Source organism: Thamnophis sirtalis, unplaced genomic scaffold (genome assembly GCF_051295495.1).
Source record: "Thamnophis sirtalis isolate CommonGarterSnake01/CBP01778 unplaced genomic scaffold, rThaSir2_p1.2 scaffold_12, whole genome shotgun sequence".
In the NCBI taxonomy this organism is placed as follows: Eukaryota; Metazoa; Chordata; class Lepidosauria; order Squamata; family Natricidae; genus Thamnophis; species Thamnophis sirtalis.
In genome coordinates, this window is record NW_028261392.1 from 22,744,398 (window position 1) to 22,771,187 (window position 26,790).

At 37.7% G+C, this 26,790-nt stretch overlaps 1 protein-coding gene across 1 annotated transcript in view; it reads right to left on the reverse strand.

Annotated features, from left to right (window-relative positions):
- ABCC4 (ATP binding cassette subfamily C member 4 (PEL blood group)) overlaps window positions 1–26,790 on the reverse strand; it is a 199,853-nt gene that overhangs the window by 40,010 nt on the left and 133,053 nt on the right. Inside the window, exons 22-29 of the mRNA XM_087726242.1 lie at window positions 26,046–26,165; window positions 24,534–24,644; window positions 23,759–23,859; window positions 21,868–22,059; window positions 17,103–17,258; window positions 5,949–6,038; window positions 5,284–5,456; window positions 1,481–1,586 (exon numbers count right to left, since the gene is read on the reverse strand). Coding sequence (XP_087582368.1) covers window positions 1,481–1,586; window positions 5,284–5,456; window positions 5,949–6,038; window positions 17,103–17,258; window positions 21,868–22,059; window positions 23,759–23,859; window positions 24,534–24,644; window positions 26,046–26,165 — 1,049 coding nt within the window. The remainder of the gene's footprint in view (window positions 1–1,480; window positions 1,587–5,283; window positions 5,457–5,948; window positions 6,039–17,102; window positions 17,259–21,867; window positions 22,060–23,758; window positions 23,860–24,533; window positions 24,645–26,045; window positions 26,166–26,790) is intronic.

Sequence of the window (26,790 nt, forward strand, 5' to 3'; positions counted from 1 at the left end):
ATAAGCAATATTATGCAAACCAGACAAAAAAATTCAACAGATGAAATAATGTGTGAGGACCCCCACTGCCTGTGGATCTATATATTATATAATACTTTTTAAGAAAATAAGAAAAGCAGACTAGATTACCAAATCTAGTCATTAACTATGCCACATGCAGAACTCTCAGGTCTTGGAAGGGCAATAAATAGTGTCTTTTGTTACAATTCCACTAAAATGGAACAAATGCATCCACAGCCCAGATTTTCTCTTTGCATGCTTACGATATTTTATGCAACGTCTGATTTGCAAACCCACATTCCATTACCTGCGTCCGATTAGTTATGTAGCTGTGGAGAAAACAGGTTTAAGTAGCGACAAATTACAATTTACAATTTAAACTACCGTAGAATATTGTTTAGCAGCACTTAAAATTATAACATTAACTCTCTTGTTTCAATGGGATATTTTGAACAGGTATGAGAACCTCCTTCCTAGCTTCCTAGCTTTGGTGGGTCAGCAAGGGCCGTGGTGTGCCAAACCATGTTGTAAACAGGCATGGACAAACTTGGAATTTTTCTTTTTGCCTTTATGTCAAATCTATTTTATAGTATATACTACAACGTTTATGTTTTTTTTCTACCTCAAAATTGTGAGAAACCATGCTGTGGAGTTTTGATAATAGATAAATCAGGAAAGCAGGGGTCCCAGGCAGGGGTGAAATTCAGCAGATTCTGATAGGTTCTGGAGAACCGGTAGCAGAAAGTTTGAGTAGTTCAGAGAGCCGGCAAATATCACCTCTGGCTGGCCCCAGAGTAGGGTGGAAAAGGAGATTTGGCAATATCCTTCCTCCAGGAGTAGGGAGGGAATGGAGATTTTGCATTATCCTTCCCCTGCCACGTCCACCAAGCCACACCCACAGAACCGGTAGTAAAAAAAATTGAATTTCACCACTGGCTCCAGGGCCACTAGTGGCCTCAAACTTCCATGTTTGGTTGATGGCAATTGGTGCTGGATAGAAGGATCTGCATTCAGCAAGACTTTTGATACTTTTTCTCAATTGCAAAACAGACATAGCAAAACACCCTTCTCCAACTTAATAGTCAGATGCCCTGGATTTCCATGCCCTGGATTGCCAGCCTGCATGTTATGTTGAAGTTCAACCTAGAGGAGATGAAATTGGGAAAGATACTTGACTTAGTTGTCCACTTGTCCTAATAACTTTTTCTTCAGTATCTAACTATTTCTGTCAAGGGAAAATAATTGTAGAATAAGAAGTTTTTCTTCTTAATTCATAAAGGTGATTTATGTCGCATGCATCAATACTCATGTGCATAACTGAAAATGCACAATTTGTGTCCGACGACGCATATTACGCATACCTATACTTATAAAAGTCTTTGACCAAAGTTCTCAGTGAAAGGGAATTAATAAGGAGTGTCTGCATAAAATTTTTGCCATTTCAGCTACTCTGGGATCATACTTTTCCCTTAATGCTCACCATAATCCTGTCACTGTCGATGATGGTGTTCAGTCTGTGTGCAATTGTCAAAACAGTACACTGGGCAAACTTTTCACGGATTGTCTTTTGAATCAGCTCATCTGTTCTGAAATAAACAACACAAGTAATGTGAAGAGATTATGCAACAAGCAAAACAGTTTCTGCTTCTGGGCACTTTGTTTTTCTACATTCTTTGGCATAGCTCTATGTCAACATGTTTTAATAAACTGTAGCAGCAAAGTGCATGTTTGCCTTTTAGACACGTCAAAGTGTTATGTTACACTACAACACAGCATGCTATAGCCCTTTGCAGGCAGTCATTCCCTAAGTGAGGAGGAGAAGGAAAGTGAGGATTGCATTTGACAGAACCCCACCTGTCCTTACTGAATCTAAAAAAAATATGCAAAATGTGTGTCACCGACAAATGGGCTTTCCACTATACAATAACCAAATTCTATAGTGTTCAGACCAAATAGTATTTGCTGACAGATATAAACATATAGTAATGTTTGTTAGAAAAACTGTGTAGGATTCTGGTCTGGAATTAAGGTGAAACTTCCTAACAGTGAGAACATTTAACCAGTGGAATGGGTTGCCTTCAGAAGTTGTGGGTGCTCTATCACTGGAGGTTTTTAAGAAGAGACTGGACAGTCACTCCTTTGAAACGTTTGACTTCCAAGGTCCCTTCCAGCTCTATTCTGATTGACTGAGAAAATTTCAGGCCAGAGTATGGATCTGAAAGTCTCCGTTCTTTTAATGAATGAAAAGTTAATTTTGTGGAAAGACAGTTTACATCAGACCTACAAGGAAATGTAACAATTCTTGCCCCAAACATCCCAAAAGTACCATTGCTTATCATAAGGCTAGCTAATGCAATCTGTAAGGTAAAGGTAAAGGTTCCCCTCGCACATATGTGCTAGTCGTTCTCGACTCTAGGGGGCGGTGCTCATCTCCGTTTCAAAGCCAAAGAGCCAGCACTGTCTGAAGACATCTTGGTGATCATGTGGCCGGCATAGCTAAATGCCGAAGGTGCATGGAATGCTGTTACCTGCCCACCAAAGGTGGTTCCTATTTTTCTACTTGCATTTTTCAATGTTTCCAAACTGCTAGGTTGGCAGAAGCTGGGACAAGTAATGGGAGCTCACTCCGTTACGCAGCGCTAGGGATTTGAATCGCCAAACTGCCAACCTTTCTGATCGACAAGCTCTTAGCCACTGAGCCATCTTTTAATGCAACTTGTACAATCTCTCAAATAATTCATTTCTCAATGCAATGCTTCTCTTCCTTCTTTCTCTGTGATATATTTGACCTCTTTTAAAGGAAAGATAGTGTTCACATTCTCACTAAAATAGCTTTGAAATGTCCCCAATTATATCAGAGATAAGGCAAAGTTCATGGAGAGTACATTCATAAAGAGTTGCTACAATTGTCATTAAGGATCTACACTGGTGTTTATACATTTTATATTCACTATTAAGTAGATATCTAGGAATTGAGCCAACTCTGGAAATAAGTTTCTTTTGTTTCTCAACTTAACCATGATTAATGATTAATGTTTCAATTGAACTTTCTTTCCCTAGGTCAACCTTAAATAATATAAAGTTAGTGTTTATATAAAATAACAACAGTAATATCTTGAAGCAAGTTTCTAAATGTTGAGATGATTTTAAAAATTAATCTTAACTACCAATGAAAGAGATTTCCAGTGGTCTTAATTAAATGGAATTCTCAACCAAATTTCCTCAAAAGGAGAATAAGCTTTCTTTGTTATCATCTTGAATCTATATAGAACTAGAATTTTTCTTTGCTCTTTTAACTGTAATTTCTTGGAGACCCATCTTTTAACTATGGTTTATTGAATGACCAATATATATTTCTTTAAATCACTGGGTAAGATTAACTAAACTTTTATATGGATGCCACAAAAATAAAATATCCTATATAGAAAGGGCATCTTTTTAAATATATATTTTAACTATTTCTTTTAAATAATTACATTTAAATGTTTTTTATTCATTTAAAAAATCAAATCAAGTCACAGAGAATGGAATTTTGCCTTATTGTTCCATAAACAATTATCAATGTATTTGGATCTTAATCTAGTACAGATAATACTTGATTTATATTCATAATTGAGCCTGGAATTATGCTTGGAAATTGTGCTGGTTAAACAGGTCATCATATGGCCAATCCAATTTTATGACTTTTTTTGTGGCAGTTGCTAAGCAAAACTGCAGTCATTAAGCAAATGCCATCGTGATTAAGTGAATTTATTTTTAACAATAGTCATTTTTAGTAGAAACCGGAATAAACATCATTTTTCTGGCAGAAAAAGTCATAAATTGCAGTCACTTGACTATGGGACACTGCAAACCACCATAAAGGCAAGCCAATTGTCGAGTGCCCAAAAACCAATCAAGTGACCATGGAAGGGAGAGGTGGCATCAGAATTTTGAATCTGGGTTGTTAAGTACCTTTTTTTAGGTTCATTGACCCTAAGACTTCTAAGTGGCTGGTTTTAAATTGAGAATTACCTGGATTAGAAATATATATATTTTTATGCATTTTCTTAAATCTAATATTGAATTGTAAGCTGCCCAGAGTTGGTTGCTGAGATGGCTGGCTATAAAAAGAGATGATCGATAGATAGATAGATAGATAGGTAGGTGGGTGGGTGGGTGGGTGGGTGGGTGGGTGGGTGGGTGGGTGGGATGGATGATGGATGATGGATGATGGATGATGGATGATAGATGGATGGATGGATGGATGGATGGATGATAGGTAGGTAGGTAGGTAGATGGATGGATGATAGATGATAGATAGATGATAGATAGATGATAGATAGATAGATAGATAGATAGATAGATAGATAGATAGATAGATAGATAGATAGATGATACATAGGTAGGTAGGTAGGTAGGTAGATGGATGATAGATGATAGATAGATAGATAGATAGATAGATAGATAGATGATAGATAGATAGATAGATAGATAGATAGATAGATAGATAGATGATAGATAGATAGATAGATAGATAGGTAGATAGATAGATGATACATAGGTAGGTAGGTAGGTAGGTAGGTAGGTAGGTAGGTAGATGGATGATAGATGATAGATAGATAGATAGATAGATAGATAGATAGATAGATAGATAGATAGATGATAGATAGATAGATAGATAGATAGATAGATAGATAGATAGATAGATAGATGGATGGATGGATGGATGGATGGATGGATGGATGATAGGTAGGTAGGTAGGTAGGTAGGTAGGTAGGTAGGTAGGTAGGTAGGTAGGTAGATGGATGATAGATAAATGATAGATATCAGATAGATAGATAGATAGATAGATAGATAGATAGATAGATAGATAGATAGATAGATAGATAGATAGATTAGATAGACAGACAGACAGACAGACAGACAGACAGACAGACAGACAGACCGACCGACCGACCGACCGACCGACCGACCGACCGACCGACCGACCTGATGGGGGAAGAGCATTAAAGCAAGAAGGTCTAGAGAAGGTCCATTGATAATAAAGATGATATTTTGCCAAAATGAACATTTGGGTTTCTCTAAGAGTAATCAGCTTTTCCATTTGTGTTCATCTGTACTTATTATTTTTATAATTATTAACATCGTTTCTTTTATAATGGATTTTTACCATTGCAGTAAGCATTTTTCTAATTATTTTTCATATCAGACACTGAGACTCTTGTGTAAATTATAATTGCATACAATTACAATGGACCAATATTATAATAATGCCAGAAATAAATTGTACTTCTTGTTTACCTCGGGTCAACATTTGCAGTTGCTTCATCGATGATCAGTATCTTATTCTTCTTCAGGATAGCCCTGGCCAAGCACACCAGTTGTCTCTGGCCAACGCTAAAATTAGATCCAGATTCTGCCAATTGTGTTTCCAGTTTGTCAGGTAGGTCTTCTATTGCTTCTTTCAATTGGACCTATAAGCAATTCATAACACTAATTCTAAGTTAATTTTTTGTAAGAGACCATTAAAGTGCTTTGAATTTAATTTCAAAATATCCATACCATCTTATTTTTAAAAAGTGCTTCAAAATAAGCAGATCATAGTTTATTTTGGATGTATGACATTAAGAGAGAGAGAGAGAGCAAGCCAGAACTCGTTGATTGAAATGAGTTAACAAGGTATGGAGATAGTTTATACGGATTAGTTCAATTTGGGGTACATTACCAAATGCCCATTGTACATACTGAACTCTTCCATCAGCAGCAGCTAGCATGCTCACTAATGAGGGACCAGGGCATTTGCAACCCCAAATATTTAAAGGACATCAGATTTCCTGCTCAAGTTTACAACATTCTTGTTCAGCTCACTGTGATGTTAGAACAAGGCCACAAAGAACAAATTAATAGAACAGAAGTCTTCTGTATATCATAATACATTGGAAAGCATTGTATTCCAGAAAAATTACCTCTTCTAAAGAATTCCACAAGTCTTCATCACTATATTCATTGAAAGGATCCAAATTCTTCCTCATAGTCCCAGTAAATAAAACTGGCTCCTGAAACACAAGAAATTTCCAGACAAATTATTTTAATTAATTAACCTTGGTGTCTCTATAACAAAAGTTAAAAGTCTGTTAGCATGTTCAGGATAACTAAAAATAGAATATGGCAGCAAGGCAGGTTCAAACAGAAATGCAATAAAGTCCCAACAGCTATTTTTCCCCCCCAAGGCAAAATTGTGAGATAGATAGAAGAATATCGTAGAGGCTTTGAGAGAAAATAGAAAAAAGTCTTAATTGCTTTTCTTCCCGACAATCTTTCCATAAGCAACTTTCTCTTCCCAATCATTTCCACTCCAAAGGGTCATTGAAATGTATTTGTCTTCCGTATCTGTATCTGACCTCCTTTTGGAGAAAAACAGATAAGCAGGAGGTATAGAGCTCCTATTTAGTTTAACGATGTCATTTTACAAAGTTGCTTGAAAGAAATTTTTTAACATGCAAATTCTTTCCTAATGGAAATGCAAGTTTACTGCTACCTAATTCTAATCTTCGAACACAATAATAAAATTAAGCTTTGTCATCATTTGTACTCTCTCAGCCACATTCCTTTTAATGATTGATTTTCAAGGCACAAAAGAAAAAGATCAAATTCTAGTAGTGTTATGTCATAAAGAAAAAAAAACTAACTGTAGGTAGTCTTCAACTTACAACAGTTTGTTTAGTGACCGTTCAAAGTTACAACGGCACTGTAAAAAGTGAGTTATGACCGTTTTTCACACTTACGACCATTGGAGCATCATCATGGTCACATGATCAAAATTCAGATCTTTGGCAAGTGGTTCATATTTATGATCCTTGCAGGGTCCCATGATCATGCGATCACCTTTTGTGTCCTTCTGACAAACAAAGTCAATGGAGAATCCAGATTCTCTTAATAACCATATTACTAATTTAATAAATGCCATGGTTCACTTAACAACTGTGAAAGAAAAGTCATAAAATGGGGCAAAACTCACTTAACAAATGTTTCACTTAGCAACATATATTTTGGGCCAATTGTGATCGCAACTCGAGGAATACCTGTATTGTACAGTATTTTACTGTATAATACAGGTAGTCCTCAACTTACAAACTCAACTGAGCCCAACATTTAAGTAACTGAGACATTTGTTAAGTGAGTTTTGCTCCATTTTACGACTTTTCTTGTCACATTTGTTGCATGAATCACTTCAGTCATTAAATTAGTAATCCGGTTGTTAAGTGAATCTGATTTTCCCATTGACTTCGCTTGTCGGAAGTTTGCAAAAAGCGTTCCCCAGGACACTGCAACCATCATAAATGTGAGTCAGTTGTCAAGCATCTGGGGATGCAGTTGTAACTTCAAAGGGTCACTAAGTGAACTTTTGTGAGACAAGGGCTGCCTGTATTTTATCTCCTTATTACAGATTCCTGATAAAACAGCTCGCAACAGCTAGGGATCCTGAGGTACATAGGACAACATCAGGTTGGAGAATGATGATATATCACACATTCCACAATGTGGATTTTGCTTATTGTAGATCCTTCGCAGTTGGAAGGAGAAAAAATCTTCAGCCTCAATTCATCACTATTGATGGAGATGTCTAGCTTCATTCAATGGTGAAACTAAAATAAAATGTAGATTGACTGGAGTTGGTGGCTCCACTTCAGCTAAAGCAGTGATTCTCAACCTTCCCAATGCCGTGACCCTTTAATACAGTTTCTCATGGTGTGGTGACCCCCAACCATAAAACTAGTGTCTCGGTTCCTAAGACCATCGAAAATATGTGCTTTCCGATGGTCTTAGCAACCCCTGTGAAAGGGTCGTTCGACCCCCCAAAGGGGTCCCAACCCACAGGTTGAGAACCACTGAGCTAAAGTAAACACTGTTGCAACTAGAGTGATTGCTAGGTTAGTGAGAACAGGAATAAGTGTGCTACTGTTTAATGCAATGCATATGCATTGCAACTCATAAAGTGCTCACGGGTTGTCAAAATGCTTAGGCCACGCCCACTCCACCTCCACAAAGGCAAAAAACATTGTGATATGTCACACTATGTCACGTGACACAATCGAGTTTGACATCCATGCTTTAATAGGCTTGACATACCTAGATCCCTCGATTCATCATACAATTTAGCCTCCAGGCCCTTGATCGTCTTTGTTGTTCTTTTTGTTGTTCTCTGTTTTCAGAGTCTCAACATCTTTTTTGTATCGTGGTGATCAGAACTGGATGCAGAATACCAACTGATGTCTTATCAGCCCGGTGTAGAGCAGTACTATCACTTCTCATTATTTTGACACTATCTCTCTATTGATATATCCTATGACTGCATTGGCTTTTTTGACAGTTGCACCACACTACTGAATCATATTTCAGTGGTGGCCCTTTTAGATTGGGAGAGGTATCTAAGTGTCACTAGGGACACTTAGATACCTCTCCCAGTTACTACTATTGACCCAGACATCACCTATTCTATACCCATGTATTTGGTTTTGCCTGCCTAAGTGCAGGACCTTATTTTTCTCACCACTGAACTACATCTTGTTGGATAGGGCCCATTGCTCAAGTCTTTGTCCTAAAGCAGGGGTGACAAACCCAAGACCCGGGGGCCGGATATGGCCCTTGGGGTGCTTTCATCTGGCTTTCAGGACCGCCTTGGGAACAGCAAAGGACCAGCCCATGGTTCCTCTGCCAGTGAAAAGGGAGCTCTGGAGAGCCGCAGATAACCGTCTGAAACTCCATTTTCTCTGGCAGATGGTTGAAGGAGGCTATCGCAGTCGAAAATGGCTCTCTGGAGCCCACTTTCACTGGCGGAGCACTCAGGCTATCACAAGTGCTTCTGACACAAGTGATGGCTGGCCACGCCCACCTCAGCCCCCTGAGGTAAAACACAACCCTGAGGCAGCCCTCGATGAAATTGAATTTGACACCCCTGTTTTAAAGAATTGGCTTGAATTAGAGTTATCTTATTATGATTTAATAAGAAGTAATCTAGAATTAAATAATAATTATATTATTAATAATAGAAATATTTCAGATCAGCTACTTTTTTGCCATTTCAGCCACTCTCTGTATCCACCTCCTCCTATGAGAAGTTAAATTTACATCTCTAAATCTCAGAGTTCACACATAGGTGAGGAAATTGTGCCCCAAACACATGGCATCTGCAGACTGGTCACATCTTAGTTGAAAATGCTATTTCACTAGGTGCACTAGTGAAGGCATACTTATGATTTGTTTAACCAAAAGATAGACCTTTTTGATGTTTCTCACACATAAAAATAATATCCTAGTCTTAAAATTCAATCAAATGTAATGCCAGCTCCCCTCCCAAAATAAACAGAATGGGGCAGGAACGGAGAGGAGAGACTGCCTGGAATAAATGCTTAAAAACCACTTACAATAATCAGCAGTAATAATTATAATAACACATTTGTAAAATTAAGCCCAAAAGGTTAAACTATGTACTTCCAAACTGCAATTTGCCCCATAGGTGACTACTATACTTTTGAAATGTCTTCAGTTTCTTCTGACAGGCTCTCTTAAAGATACACATTGCAGCTTAGCATAATAGTTCAACGTAGCCTAAAGGTATTCAACTGTCCCAAGTGTCTTTAATCGTTTTCATAAGAAGCATATACACAGGTAAAGAAAGAGCGTAGTGCAATGATTAACTGCCAACAGATTACAACCCATGAAGCTATTTTTATTTTAATGGGGTAGTAAAGTATGCCAAGTTGCAAAGCTCTTTCGATAAAATATTTTCAATGTATTTCTGCCAAGTTATAAGGTCCGTAAAATCATCACAGTCAGAAGAAATGTGCAGTATAATATGGTTTTGTATTCCCCTTTAAAATACAAGACAATGAAATAGATTTTTCATTTCAAAAATGGCAATTCCTGCCATATAATTTTAATTACAAAAGCTTTTGATCAAATGGGCTCAAGAAAGCATTAAAATGCTGATCTTTTTAATATAAAAAAATCTTATTTAAAAAAAATCTATCAATGGTATTAGATGTACATTTCAGATATTGTGGAGATGAACTTCCATTTCAATTCTTTAATAGTTTAGCAAAATGGAAAATTTCAATTCATAAATTATAAATTCTTTATAATGGCTGTAGTATAGTAGGAGCACATGAGTATTGCAGAAGATGATAAGGATAGTTTTAATTTCAATTCCTGACAATCAGTTATATAAAGATTGCCTGTTTCATAAGAGGAAACCCATAAGCTAAACCTATAAAAAATGATAAATTACAGTCAGAGAAATAGATATTTTTGCCTCAAAGGACCAATGTTAACTAATAAAAGTTTCATGAAGTAGCATTTAAAGCAGTGTTCCTCAACCTTTCCAGCTTGGTGGCCCGGAAAAGTTGAGAGGGGTGGGGGAGAAGGGATGTTTTGTGTGAGGAGCAGATGCATGCATAGCTCGTGCAAATGGGGCTGCAAGCACCAGCCCCTGCCACTCACACAAGTTGGGCTATGCGCATGCGCACCGACCTGCCACTCACACTGCCTGGTTGCAAATAGGTCATGGCCCCCTAGTGAAGTTTTTCGTGAAAACAGGCCTGTTTTTGTCAAAAAAAGGGCATGCATAAACTTTAGGAAGCTTATAGAATGCTCCTGGGGGCTGAGGGGGTCAAAACTGAGCAATAAATGGCCAATTCTTTGTTCATTTCTGCCCTCCACGGCCTCCAGGAGCACTCTGAAAGCCTCCTAAAGGCTATGCATGGCCATTTTGGTGAAGGGGGCAGGGTATCAGGAGGCAAGAAATGCTGTATTCACTGTATGACGCACCCAGATTTACAGCCTCTTTTTTGAGGGAAAAAGGTACGTCTTATACTCCAAAAAATACGGTACTACAATTTGTGATACACGGGACTACCTTTAAATGCCACTTGGTTGGTTCAGAATGCAACAGTTCATATGTTACCTGTCACACATTATCTGAGCTACATTGCTGTGGAGTTGTCAATCCTGCACTGGCTTCCAATAGGATTCTAGGAGCAAGCGATACTCTTATTTTTAACCAATAAAGCCCTTTATGGCTTAGTACTACAATACCTTCATAGTCACTTTCTTCAACCAGAGTCAACCCATCCGATAGGCGTATCCTAGCAGTATAATCTTCTGAAGTATGCTACCCATTTAAGTGAGTCTGATACCGGTGTATGTTTTGCACGCATGCGTGCCTAAGACATGCCTGCACAGCGCTAAAAAAGAAACATTTTGAAGCCTTCTGAGTCTGCAAAGCAGAGGTGGGTTCCTACTGGTTCGGACCAGTTCGACCAAGTAGGTGGTAACTTGGCCTGCCACGCCCTGAACTGGTTCTTTTGGCGGTGCCATAGGCACCGCAGAAGCAATTTTTTTGTACTGCGCATGCGCATGTAGCACGCATCAAGCACATGCACGCAGCACGTTCCTAAATGAACCGACAGTAGCAGCAGACGGAACCCACCCCTGCTGCAAAGGTAAGTAGAACAGCAAGGGGGGGGGGACCCATTGTACCAAGCGATTTAGATTAGCTAGAAAGCAGGAAATCTGATGATTCTAGCTAATATAAATCATGCGTCACAACTGATCGTCACCCAGCCGATCATCAGAAATACTGGTTCGCCCAAACTAGAATTTTTTACTACTTGTTCAGGCAAACTAGTCTGAACCGGTAGCATTTCACCCCTGGTTTATGCTGAGAAAAACTATTTGTAGTACCCTAATTTCAGAAGGCATCATTGGCAATTAGAAGCACTTCTGCAGAATCTCAATTTTTCTCTTTTTCTTGATGGATTCTCTCTTGCTCTCTTCTAGTTCTTTCTTTCTTTCTTTCTTTTTTCTTTCTTTCTTTCTTTCTTTCCTTTCTTTCTTTCTTCCTTCCTTCCTTCTTTCTTTCTTTCTTTCTTTCTTTTGGAAATCTAAAGCAGCATAGTAAAAATTGCCTAAAAACATTATTTAAAACTGATTAACATAAGCTAAGATCTGGAGGGGGAAGCCACACTTGAGAGACAAGGAAGCAAAAGCTGACAGTGAATGCATTCTTCTGATTCAGTTTGTTCAAATAAGAAACTGTTTTCAAAATATGTTCCACGAAAACTAACCTGGCCTCTTAAATATCAATAAAAGATGGACTAGCCACTAGGAAAACTCAAATGGACAAATCTACCTGTTTTTCTAAGATACATTTTGAGTAATTTGCAAGATTTTTCTTATAAAATCCTCACAAAAATTCACACATGCCCACAGACATATATACATGTGAGTTTTCACCCAGAGAAAAGTCTATGTGCATTTTAATTGAGTGTTTTTATTGTCCCTTACGGTTGTTGAGATTCACGTGACATTTAAATCTAATTGATTAATTAATTTCCCTATTGGACATGCTTTGGATATCCATTTTTATTATATAATTGCACTGCAAAATTTGGAGAAATGCAAAAACTGAACAATGTATCCCGTTCCGGTTCATGTCATCCCTCAGAAGGTCAAATTAGATTGATTTACACTAAAATGCAACAATAGGCATTATTTATCTGACTCTGAATTGAATTGGGTGGTCAGAAGCAGGTTTTATGCATAATTCTACCAGCGTATTCATACTGAGAGATGCATGAAGGAATGTGATAGCAAAATACATTAGCCTTCCCATCACATCCGCAACAGTAAAGTAGAATGTATGGAATTTTTATTGAACACTATGCATTATTTGCATTTTAAGGTTGCTTGAAATCAGCATAAGAAGCAGCTGATAGATGGGAGCTAGAAAAGATTTCCATAGATTTGCTTTTCGATGGGAGAGATGAGGATAAATCAGTTTAGCAAACAATATTAATTTTAATGGTTAATCCTATCTTTTGATTTTAACGGGTGTGTAAGGTGCCTTACATGAATGAAATCAACCAACATCAAAGACAATCTCTAGAATCAACTTCAAAATATTTTATTTAGATGCAGTAATGAATATTGAGAAATCTTATCCCAAAACCGTAAGTCTCACTTGTTAAATCTAACCTGTCAAATGAATCAAATGTCTTCCAAGGAGCACATATACACATCAAAAACATGGTTAACATCGCAAAAATGGAGGCCGGATTTGTGCAAAACAGAATTAGAAAATATACTGTGTATGGTCGTATTATGCAGCTGTTTTCAACACAAAGACAACAACCCAATGTAGTTTGCCATTAGTTTATCTTCCAAGCCCAAACTTACAACTCTCTGGACTTTTATGCTCCACTGACAATATGAAAAAAAGCCTCCTTTAATGTAAAAAATAAATAAATACTTTTAGACACATGAAACTCTCCCCCGTGAATTTCATTAAATCTGGTTTATACTGACAAGATGATAGACAAGGCTTTTTTTTTTTTTTTTGGTTTATTTTGAACTGTAAGTCTTATGCAAGGAATTTAATATATCAATCATGTGTGTAACGATAAATAGGATGGAAAATAAAATTAGGGTAGGAAAATATCCTACCTTCTTAAAAAAAAAAACCTCCAGTATTATACAATACGTTCCCCACCTGAAATAGCTAGGGGAGCTTTCAAAACCTTGCAGCTATTGAATGAACAGTTCGTCATCTGTTTTCCAGAGAAAAGAATATTGTGCAAACACAAAGGCAGAAGAATTTAAGTCCATGTAAAGTCCTCTTAGGTACAAAAGGGTCATCAACTTCACTCAGCAGAGCTACTGTGCACTAATGAAAGCTTCAGCATCCAGAAACAAAGAGGGAGCCTGCATTAGGCCGCAATCCAATTGTATTTATTTCCTAGTAATAGCATACCTACCTCTTTCTGTGCTTTCTATTTTTTGAGGAGAGGGGAGAAGGGAGGATAAGGCGAAGGGGGCTTTTAGAGAACTATGCTGCTTGCCTAACTTTGCTTTATCACGGTAGTTCAAAAGAAAAAGCAAAAAAAAAAATCAAAGAGAAAAGGGGGGGTGGGAACCTCACGGAAAGTCCTACAACCTCATTCCAGGCATGATGTCATATAATTGTGTTGAGTTGAGTTGTGTACTGTTTCAGGTGAGACAGTACACAACTCAACAAAGGGCAACTGGCAGAAGCTCCCTGCTCCAGTTTTTGAGGGAGAATGGGGCTGTAGCCACATTAGGTGGCTGACATATGTTTTGTGTTTTTGTAATGTTTAGGCTTGACAAGGAAGACGTAACAGCTGTGGTGGCGCAGTGGTTAGAATGCGGTATAGGAGGTTAACTCACTGCTCATTCCGGGAGTTCGATCATGACCGGCTCAAGGTTTGCTCAGCCTTCCATCAAAATTCCATAAAATGAGGACCCAAATAGTTGGGGGCAATCTGCTGACTCTGTAAACCGCTTAGAGAGGGCTGTAAAGCATTGTGAAGCGGTATATAAATTTAGGTGCTAATACTATTGCTATTACAGAGAGGGAAGATTAAAGAGCCTGATCTGAAAGTATATTATGTGTTCATAGTAACAATCCTGTGATTGCCACATATTAAATTGATATACAGGTAGTCCTCAACTTACAGCAATAATTGACCCCAAAATGTATGTTGTTAAGTGAGAAATTTGTTAAGTGAGTTTTGCCCCATTTTACGACTTTTCTTGCCACATTTGTTAAATGAATCTTTGGTTGTCAGAAAGTCGCAAAAGGTCATCACATGACTCTGGGACATTGCAACCATCATAAATATGAGCCAGTTGTCAAGTGTCTGAATGTTGATTACGTAACCATGGGCAACTTATTATGCAATGGCCATAAATGTGAAAAACGGTCACTTTTTGAGTGCTGTTGTAACTTCAGTCACTAAATGAACTGTTGTAAATTAAGGACTATTTGTATTTAGTTAAATGGAGACCCCTGTTACATTATTCCTTGAAACCACTTGACAACCAAAATGTCCAGGGATTAAAGGATTTTTTGACTTTCTCCTTCTAAGAGAGAAAACTTGAAATTTGGTTTGCCAAAATTTATGACATCTATCTCCATGCCTACTCAGAATTTAACAGATTAACAGAGTTGGAAGAGACCTTGTAGATCATCTAGTCCAACCCCCTACCCAAGCAGGAGACCCTACACCCTTTCTGACACACGGCAGTCCAATCTCTTCTTGAAAGCGTACAGTGATGAGGCTCCCACAACTTCCAAAAGCAACTTTTGTTCCATTGGTTGATTCTTCTCACGGTCAGAAAATTCCTCCTTATTTCTAGATTGAATCCCTCCTTGATCAGTTCCCATCCATTATTCCTTCTCTGACCTTCAGGTGCCTTGGAAAATAGCTTGACCCCTTCCTCTCTATGCCATTTCCTCAAATATTGGAACACTGCTATCTCTCCTGGTTCTTCTCTTCACTAGACTAGCCATGCCCAATTCCTGTAATCGTTCTTCATACGTTTTAGCCTTCAGTCCCCTAATCATCTTGGTTGCTCTTCTCTGCAGACTTTCTAGAGCCATGATGGCGAACCTATGGCACACATGCCACAGGTGGCACATGGAGCCCTCTCTGCAGGCATGCGAGGCATCGCCCAGCTCAGCTCCACCACACAAGTGGCCATGCCTCCCACCGGCCAGCTGATTTTTGGGTCTCTGTCATGCATGCAGGAGATGTGCGTGCATGCACAGGGAGGTTGTGTGCACATGTGGGGGGTCATGTGCACATGTGGGGGGTGAGGGGAGCAGTGGGGAAGTGGCACCCCACCTATTTTGGTCTTAGGACACTTCAGGGAGGCCTGTTAGGCCCAAAATGAGCCGTGGGGGTGCAGTGTGTCCTACTGCACCCCTTGTGATCCCAGGAAGTTTCAGGAAGGACCGCTAGGCTCAAAACAGTGGCGCATGGGGTCACACGCATGCACAGGGGATGAGGGGAGTACAGAGGGATTCTGCATGCATGTACAGGGGGTGGGCACATTGCATAATGGGCGTGGGCAACATACGTGCTGTCACGCAATTTCAGCACACAAGGAGAAAACAGTTAGCCCTCACTGTTCTAGAGTCTCAATATCTTTTTATAGTGTGGTGACCAAAACTAGATGCAGTATTCTTACATAAGTGAGTATTTTGATACCAAAGGAGCAAAAGTGATCAAGGCAGTCATAAGTCTAAAAGGCCCCACGGTTCCATTGCACATCACTAATTAAAGTTAAATTGTATTGATCCCCCCCCCCAAAGTCATCATTAAGCAACCTGTTTCTTAATTTATAAAGCAACCAGGATATAAAAACATATTTGCTCTGTTCTCGTTCCTGAGACAGCATCCCATACCCTGGGTCTTCATGGGGACTGATAGGATTGTTTTTCAATCTGAAAAAGATAGTTTCACAGGAAAAATGACCAGACGTATTCCTTTAAAGGCAATGGTACTGGTCAGTATGTTTATATTTTTACATATTTAGAATGGCACAAATGAACCTGAGAGATTGAAGCTGATACCTGTTCAAAGCAACAACTGAGTTAATTTACCACATTTCGTAAAATATGAGCAAAAATGTCCTCACTCCAATAGTCATTTTGAGTCTTCCGAAGCTGCTGTGAATAAAACATTCACATTCTGGAATATCTCAAAAGCCAAATAAATATTATCAATTTTCTACTAGCTAAAATTATACTCTCTGTGAAGTCTAAAATTCAGATTCACAACACCCAAGCCCATAAAATCTTGTGGTTTTTTTTTATGGTGTATATTTGAGAGGACAAAGATACTGTTGGATATGCGCGCACTCACATATGCGCGTGCACAATCACACTCTCTTCCATTTGTCAGAATAATTTCTGCTCAAAAATATTTTATGTCCACAATACAGAATGCATCATTCCAGTCTTTAAACTAAATTCAATCTGTAGTCATAACTAATGGCTGAAAGAAAGCTGTTTGGGCATGACAGAAACATAGATAATGAACCTCTTAAAATAGTCATAATAATTTCACTTCATTTTCAGTCATCATTCAAGAGGAGAGGATTAACATACACAGAGACATCACGCTACTCTATAAGATTCCTGGCATATAACCAGCAGAGTGCAGAAGAAAGATAAAGAAAAATTTACAACCCCTTAGGTTTCTGAAGAGCGCTGGATGGACTTCTAAAATAGGCTGATACGCAAAGCAGACCAATACCTGAGGTATGATTGAAATTTTCTTCCTCAAGTCATGAAGTCCTAGTTCTGATGTCAAATATTTATCAATCCAAATTCTTCCTTGGGGCTCGGCCAACCGGAAAAGAGCAGCTATTAGAGAGCTTTTGCCAGCTCCTGTTCTTCCCACAATTCCAACCTGAAAGAGAAAAAATAGAAAAACATATACTAGGGGGAAGAAGGCATTTATAAAGCACTGCTTCTAATTATCTTGCTTATTTTGCCTCTTGTAAGGCAAGATGTACGCGGTAGATATTCGGCAACAAAAGATGCATAAGTATGTCCTCAAAAGGAAGATTTTCTCAGCATTTGAATGATCTAAACCTATTGTTTGATAATATAGTGATTTCGGTTCATTTTTCTCATGTGAAGTAGGAATCAAACAAATATTTTCCCGGCTTAGCACACGTGAAGAGATGCCTTATTAGGATTTCTACTCTCACCCTTAAAGCATAACTATCTTATTTCAGGTGTTTAAATTGAACTCAAATTTTAATGTAATTTTATATGTTTCTGAAACCATCATTGTCTAGCTTCAGGCCCTGGGTAGTTTATAAAACGTTATTAATATTTGCTTTTGGAGAGGAATAACAGTGCTTTTGACTCACAATCCTTGAGAGTAATTATGAGTAGTCTTTTAAAAAAACTTTCTGTCATAACATCAGGAGCACAGGAATAAACATATTTTTCTTTTACATTAAGAAAGTGAAACAGACTTCTTAGATCCAAAGCCTACTTATCAATTTCTAGCTCAGCCATCAGAGACAATTGTATTGAGTTTATTAAACAGCAAAGAGAGGGAGAACAAATGATTGATTGATTAATCAACTGATTAAGTGCCCACAAGTTGGTGTCAATTTTTATTTGAGTGACAGATCAATTCTCTCCAAGATGATCTGTCTTCAAGTTGGTCTTTTAGTTCCATTCATTGCAACTGAAAACTGAATCTATCCACCTTGCTGTAAATCATCCACTTCTTTTCTTTCTTTCAACTTTTCCCAGAATTATGGGCTTCTCAAAGGAACTGCCAAAATATTACAATTTGAGCCCAATCACTGATGTCTTGAGTGAAAATTCTGAATTGATTTGTGGGGTTTTTGTATTCTCAATGGTCTTCTCCAACATTAAAATTTAAAAACATTGGATACACTTTCTATCTTACTTTTTCAAACTCCAGGTTTTGTAATGCCATATGGGGTCATGATGAAAACCTGAACAATTCTAATCTTTGTAAATACAGTCAGGTCTGGACATCTGAACATTTTTTCTAATATTGTCCTCTTTAAATTCAAATAACTATAGTAAAACTGAATTAGGCTTCAACTTCATAATTAAAATATCTAAACTGTGCTTAAAATTACTCTGATTTCCTAAAATGCAGGAATGCTAAAATAGGTATTACATTTTAGAAATGCTATTTTTTAAAAAACAGAATGTTGACCCAAACATCAGAGGAAGAAGAAAAAGATCAAAAACAAGATGGGTGAACCTAACTTTTTTTTTCAAGTGAGCTGAAAAGTCAACAAGGTGAATTTCACATGATGAAAACCATTTAATCCCATTTCTGCATTAACCCTCTTTTTAAAAAAAAATCTGTGTGAAAGTTTGTCAGTAATATTATGAGACCTTTAAATGCATTTCTCATATTACTTTTGTCTTTAATTGGGAAATGCTGCTTTTTATCTCCATCAGTATATTTTTTTTAAAAAAAAATCAAGATGTATACTGTGAAATCAGGAGCAGTGAGATTCTGAATTCCCATTCACTAGGAGGTGCTACCTAGCATAAGATCACAGCAACATTCAGAAATTCTTCAAACTTCTCTTTCAGCCACAAAAGCCCACCAGCTGTTTTTCTTCACTTGGGGCAACATGATTTACCCTCCTCTTTGCATCAACAGAATAATTGGAGAATTAGTTGACACAAACTCTCAGCAACCTCTCTTTCAGTTGTCTTAATTGCTGCAGATGAAAGCTCCTGAGGGAACTTGGCTAATCATAAAAACACTAAACAAAGTCAGATCTATCTTTTAGATTAGAATAGATTAACAGAGCTGGAAGGGACCTTGTAGGACATCTAGTCCAACCCCCCCCCCCCCGACAAGCAGGGGTCCAAGGGAAACTAGAAGAAGATCCCAGAAGTGTATCCCAGACTGTAAAGTTGCAGAATACATCCCCAAAAGCAGCAGTGGCAAAACACTTGCTTATTTCTGCTAAAAAACCAGCCTGGGTACGTTCATTCAGCAACATATTCCATCTCTTCCTAGTCATGTTCCTTTGGTTTGTTACTTTGCATGGCATCTCAATCCTTATCCGCTATTAGAAGAGTGCATGACTACTGCAAGAGGTGGCCCAAAGGCAAATAAAAGTATGAAAGTGATAAAGAGATATCTTGCATAAATTCATAGAGGCTTCCACTTCCCCATGAAGTCATCTCTGCAAAATAAAAGCCACGCTTTTATATAGTAGATTTACATAAACAGTATTTTAAATAAGTGGAATTATTCTTTCTGAGATTAACCAGGAATTAGGGGGATGAAGCAGCATCTTATAAAATGGGAGGGACATCTGAGAAGAGAACTGAAGAGACTCATAACGTACCAGAAACCTAACCTCCCTCTCTAATTGTTCATTCAACCCCATTTTGCAGTATTTTTAAAACCATCTTTGTAAATCCTCCAGTGCTTCAGGTAGGACCAATAATCCTGGGCTGAATTAATACAGGGTTTCAGATTTATTATATTTCTGTCCTGGACCAGCCTAGGATAATATTTAAAACTAGAAATTCATGGATCTTTCCAAACCTAATATCTACTGTACAATACAAACTATAAAAAGGTAATTAAAAATTAAATTTATAGCCTAGAACTAGAAAATCCATTTTATAAGACAAAGTACAACTAAGTAACATGATTCTTATTAAGCATACATACAGTGATGTATCAAAATTAATGTACAAGGTAATCGTTGAAAATTACTACAGAATTAATAAAGTATGAAACAATATTATTCTACACTATCTATAAAAATAAAAATATGAAAGTAGTAAAATATTCCTGCTAATAGGCAATAACACTGTTTAATACTGTTAACCAAAATGATAGAAAACTAAAGGTAGAAATACGCTAACACAATTACATAAGAATTTAATAGTCTGTATTATAGTCTCTAGAAGACTTCACAAGCTGCTGCAGAATGCTGTATGTTAGAATTATAAGCAAAACAAGTGGAAAGGCCTAAATTGATCATTATGAACAGCTTGTAAATACTGAGGAAATGAGAGATTGTCAAATGTCTCTATAAAATGGGTACTAAAGAAAGCTAATTATTTCAGTATGCTAATATTCAAAGGGACATATGAGGTTGCTCTCAGCATTTAAAATCTCTCATGGTCTAAGCCTCCTGAGAAACTGGCCCCAAATCACTGAATGTGGATGAATTTGAATGTAGGTATTTCCAATCTTACTCTAACATCCTAAGTATTATACCAGACTATCATATATATGGCTATGTGTGTGTGTATGTTCCAGTATAACTCTGGAACGCCTCGAGCAATTTCAACCAAACTTGGTACACAGATGACTTACTCTCTGGAAACAAATACTGTGGGGGTAAGACATCCCTAACAGCCCTCAAAAGGGGGGGGTGTTCTGTTATGATACAGCCTGTTGTGCCTTCAAATTACAGGTTTCTACTGTACTGCCCTAAAATGGCTTCTACTGTCCAGTGCAGTGCAGTTGCCATGGTAACAGCTTCACAGTACTCCACAAGGGGGCTCCATCTGGTAAGGGGGAAAATCCAACATTAGCAATTACGTTTGATCTGGACTTTTCCCCCCTATAAATAAATACCTGGACAACGTCGGGTTATCAGCTATACTATCAGCTAGTATTAATACATTATTAATCATTAATATAATAATACAAATCATTTAACAACATATTATTCCAGAATTTAATTGATTATTCTTCAGTGAAAAATCAGATTAAGGTTGAACAAAGACAGACATTTTTCCAATTTCCAAAAGTTGATTTGAGTAGTAATTGCAGCACAAATAAACATTATATTTCATCTCCTTCTTCGATTCTAAAACAGCTAAAACGAGAGGCCAGAATGAGAAATTTGATCTTTGCCCAAATGACAAAGAATTGTGAATGTATAGACGAGATGGGGAATGGCAGAAAAGAAATTCCCTAAGACTAACATTGCTGACCCTCCTTAAAAGAAAATACAAGTAGTCCTTGACTTACAACAGTTCACTCAGTGACTGTTCGAAGCCACTAAAGTGGCTAGAGTGCTGTCTAGTGCTGTGGTTACAACAGTGCTGAAAAAATACAACTTATGACTGTTTTTCACAGTTACAACCTTTGCAGCATCTCGAAGATCATGTGATTAAAATTCAGATGCTTGGCAACGGATTCATACTTATCACAGTCACCATGTCCCTAGGTCATGTGATCTCCTTTTGTGACCTTCTGACAAGCAAAGTCAATGTGGGAGATTTACTTAACAACTGGGTTACTAACTTATTAGCTGCAGTGATTCACATAACAACTGTGGCAAGAAAAGTCACAAAACAAAGCTCACTTAAACTAATGTCCCACTTAACAATGGAAATTTTGGGCTCAATTGTGGTCATAATTTGAGGACTACTTGTATGCAACGTGTGAAGTCATGCCTATAGAACCCAATCACGGTTAAGATTCTTTTTACCATTCTGACTCAAAAGTAAAATTAACACCTACATACTTTTTCTTTAGATTTAATTAAAACAGACAAATGTTTCAACACTAAAGGACCATCTGCACTGTAAGCGAAGTTCACATCATCAAACGCAATCACTCCTTCAGTTGGCCACTCCGCTGGTGGACGTTTGTAGGTATGCCATGGTGCTTCCTGTTCCAATTCGGTGTATTCCGTTACTCGTTCCACTGATATCATCTGAAATAGAGAAACAAATGTTGATTCCTAGGTATTTACTGATTATAATGCAGTAATCCCTTGAGGATTCATTTTCAGGTTCTAAGTAGAATAAGACTCAATACTTGCCGGAGTTATTTGTACCTGAATAAGTAGACTTGTGAGAAAAAGGGGAGGAGCATAAATCAAATAAATAAGTGAAAAAATATTTTGAAGCAATCGTATTTTCATATATCTGGAACAAACCTACAATATATCTTGGTGTTAATCTATGTCTTTTATGTCTGAAAACAACACTCCACAACTGTGGGACTTATTAACCTTAACCCTCTTCAGTGTGCACTGGAGTAAACTACAACAATTAAATACCATATTTTTTGGAGTATAAGACACACCTTTTTTCCTCAGAAAAGAGGCTGAAAATCTGGGTGCGTCTTATACATCGAATACAGCATTTTTTGCCTCCCCAAGCCCTGCCCCCTTCACCTCCACAAGGCTATGCGTGCAATTTTGGGGGGGCAAAAAACAGGCCCGTTTTTGCGAAAAATGGGCCATTTTTTGCTTGTTTTTGGCCCCCACTCCCCAGGAGCACTCTGCAAGCCCCCCCAAGGCTATTCATGCCTCTTTTTTAAAAAAGAAAATGGGCCCGTTTTCATGAAAAACGGGCCATTTTTGGGAGGTTTGCAGAGTGCAAAAACATTTTCCCCCTTTTGGAAAGCTCTTTAACTGGTTGATGAAAATTACATTGATCAAATGCTGCGCCAGCAGAAAAAAAGTCTTAGGTGCTGCAGATCGTCAGCGATTTCCTTCTCCAGCACATGGATAAATACACCTGGAAACATTTAGTTACCTACCTACTCTCTCTCTCCCTACCTACCTACTGTATTTCTCTATCTCTTTCTATTTCTACCTCTCTACCCCTCTACCTACATACCTACCTACACTCACGCTCTCTCTCCTTACCTACCTACTGTATTTCTCTATCTCTCTCTATTTCTGTCTCCCTATCCCTATCCCTTTATCTACCTACCTACCTAACTACTCTCGCTCTCTCTCTCCCTACCTACCTAATGTATTTCTCTCTCTTTCTCTCCCTCTCTATCCCTCTATCTACCTACCTACTTTTTGTAAAAATTGCCTCTTCAAAACCTTGGTGCGTCTTATACTCTGGTGTGTCTTTTACTCTGAAAAATATGGTATATATAGCACACCTTTTTCTTTATCAGTTTGCTACCCTGAATATCTTAAATAATCCTTGTGTTAGAAGTGGACAACTAGAAGCTTGCTTTGTAGAACTGCTCACAGTGTATTACTTTACAAGCATGAAATAGAACAGAGAAGATAGAACATATAATAATAGTGTTAGAAGGGACATTGGAGACTCTCTAATCCAGCTCCTTGTTCAAGCAGGAGACCTTATACTACAGATCTCCAGTCTCTTCTTGAAGACATCCAGTGATGGAGCTCCCATAACTTCCAGCGATAAGCCATTCCCTTGATTAATCATTCTCACTGTCAAGAAATTTCTCCCTAATTCTAAATTGAAGGTCTTTTTAATGATCTTCTCTGGGAAAACATCATGATACGTCATGTGACAGCAACATGACACCACGAGTTTGACACCCCTGTATTAGAGCAAGGGAACCCACAGGGCAAAATGTCTCTGGGCTTCCAATGCAACAGGGTTTTCACCTACTTTAAAGAAACAACTGTTTATTACCAGATTTTCAACTTCTGCACTCTGCCGAACTCCCCACTGGAACATTCCTGTGAGGGTGATTGCATAGGATAAAGCAAGGCCCACCTTTCCAGCATCAAGAGCTGTGAGATAAGAAAGAAAGCAAGTATAAAGAATTTTGAATGAACAATACACTTTTCTTCAAGTATAGTCATCTAGTTTATGAAATTGAAAATATAAAATGTATTAAATTACACAAACTTCACATGTATCACATATTAAATTACACAAACTTCACATGTGTATATATATACATATACATATACATATACATATACATATACATATACATATACATATACATATACATATACATATACATATACATATACATATACATATACATATACATATACATATACATATACATATACATATACATATATACATGTGCAACAAAGAGGAATCTATTAATAAAGAACATTAAGAGGAATTATAAATATATTCATTTGTAGCAGTACAATGTTAACAGAAATTTAACTTACTGATTGATTGAATTTATTAAAATTTTATATTGCCAGACACCCAACAACTAGCCATTTCACCAATAAAAACAAAGAAGAAAAGATGGCACAATTGGACAACAATTTTAAAAAAACCACATTATGCAAAAATTATCTAAAGGAAGTACTGTCTCATTACCAGTAACTGCCTTGTAAAAAGAATTTATTCACTTGCTGTCGGTAGCATAGCTAGAAAAATATGAGAAGGCAAATGAGTAGATAATAGGATAATGTTTTCCAGCAAGTAAACTTACTCTGTGCAAGTAGCAAAGAGCCAAAGGCCATCACTATCACAAAGATGGCACAGATGGCATCCAAGCGTACCGCAAACCAGCGAGACGTAGTCAGAAATAGGAACCAAGCTTCTGAAAGCAAAAAGGAGAAAGGGAGATTGTTCAGATGCAACAGATACAACATTAGCAGGGCTGAAACAATTCAGTTATATAAATTCAGATCTTTGAAACTGATTTTGGAAATTCAGGAAGGAAACGGATTTTTCAAACAGTTCAATTTTACCTCTAAGGATGTACTTATAGTGATACAGGTGGTCCTCAACTTATGACTACAATTGGGGCCAGCATTTATGTTGCTGAGAAAGGCAGTTGTTAAGTGAATTGTGCCCAATTTTATGATCTCTTTTGCCACAGTTGTTGCAGCAAATCACTGCAAATTTTAAATGAATCAGACAGTCATTAATAGCAATAGCAATAGCAGTTAGACTTATATACCGCTTCATAGGGCTTTCAGCCCTCTCTAAGTGGTTTACAGAGTCAGCGTATTGCCCCCACAGTCTGGGTCCTCATTTCGCCCACCTCAGAAGGATGGAAGGCTGAGTCAACCTTGAGCCGATGAGATTAGAACCGCTGAACTGCAGATAACAGTCAGCTGAAGTGGCCTGCAGTACTGCACCCTAACCACTGCGCCACCTCAGCTCGGTTAAGCAAATCAGGCTTCCCCCATTGATTTTCCTTGTTGGAAGTCAACTGGGAAAGTCTTAAATGGTGATCCCATAATCCCAGGAAGCTCTAATGCTCCTAAATGTATGTTAATTGCCACGTGCTCAAATTTTGGCATATTGACATGCGGATGCTACAATAGTTATAAGTGTAAGGACGGGTTGTAAGTCACTTTTTCCAGTGCGTTGTAACTTCAAACAGTCAACAAACAAATGGTTGTAAGTCAAAGACTGCCTGTACAGGTAGTCCTGGACTTACAACAGTTCATTTAGTAACCATTCTAAATTACACTGAAAAAAGCAATTTAGGGCCGTTTTTCACAGTTACAACCTTTGCACCATCCCCATGATCATGTGATCAAAATTCAGATGCTTGGCCACTGGTTCATACTTATGACCGTTACAGCATCCTGGGGTCATGTGATCACTTTTTGCAACCTCCTACCAAGCAAAGTCAATCTGGGGAAGCCAGATTCATTTAACAACCAGGTTACTAGCTTATCAACTGCAGTGATTCAGTTAACAACTATGGTAAGAAATGTCGTAAAATAGGGAAAAACTCACCAAATTCTCACTTAACAACATAAATTTGGGGCTCAATTGTGGTCATAAGTCAAGGACTACCATATATCTGAATGAGATTTTTGAGAAGACATCCAACATATGCTTCAAAAATAATGTTTCATTCTCCTGTCTCATTCCATTTCTCAATTAGTGAATACAGTAGTTCAGGAATTCGTATACTGCAGGAAGAATCTTTCTTCTTGGTTCTGCTAAACTGGAAATTAATTACCTTCATCTTTTTACAAACCTGTGTGTAGGTCTTGGTGTGCATCAAATATTTCTTGGAATCTTTGCTGTGCCTGAAAAGCACGAATGGTCCAAAGTCCTTGAAGAGATGATGATAAATGAGAAAAAACTGGGCTTCGAGCTGCAACATAAAGATTAAAAGATGTCAGATTTCAAGCGAACTCTTTCATTATGATGACCTTTAATGGTACTATGAGATATTATCTGAATCAATGTGCAATATTTATCACTGGTATTACAAAAGTGAGTGTTTCTCTAAAATTATCCTAAAACTTATTTAAAAATTATTCTAAAATTATTGCCACTCACCTGAGTCACCTGAACTGCAAGACGGGCAGCCAATAAATTTGATAAATAAATAAACAAAACAAAAAAATAAATAATGCAGAAGTTGCAGGGAGGGATACTCAACTGATGTACATACAGCCATTATTAGATTATCTCGCTCTTGAATTGTTATAGTCAGTAACAAAATTCAATCAGAAATATCTCTGTGATTTAGAATGTATTCTACTGACATCTTTCACAGTGAAAAACACAAAGCCGGAGTTTGAATAAAGTGGAATAATGTTGTTCATACCTACTCAACACCAGAAGGCCTGGCACTAATATTCTGAGACAGGTAAGTAGAAATGTTGACTAGCAATGGAAAGGTGGAGTTGTGGCAGGGAAATGGATAATGAAGAAAATGTAGTTTTTATGCTACAGTTATTTTGCAGAATTGAAGTCATTTAGCAATCTATAAT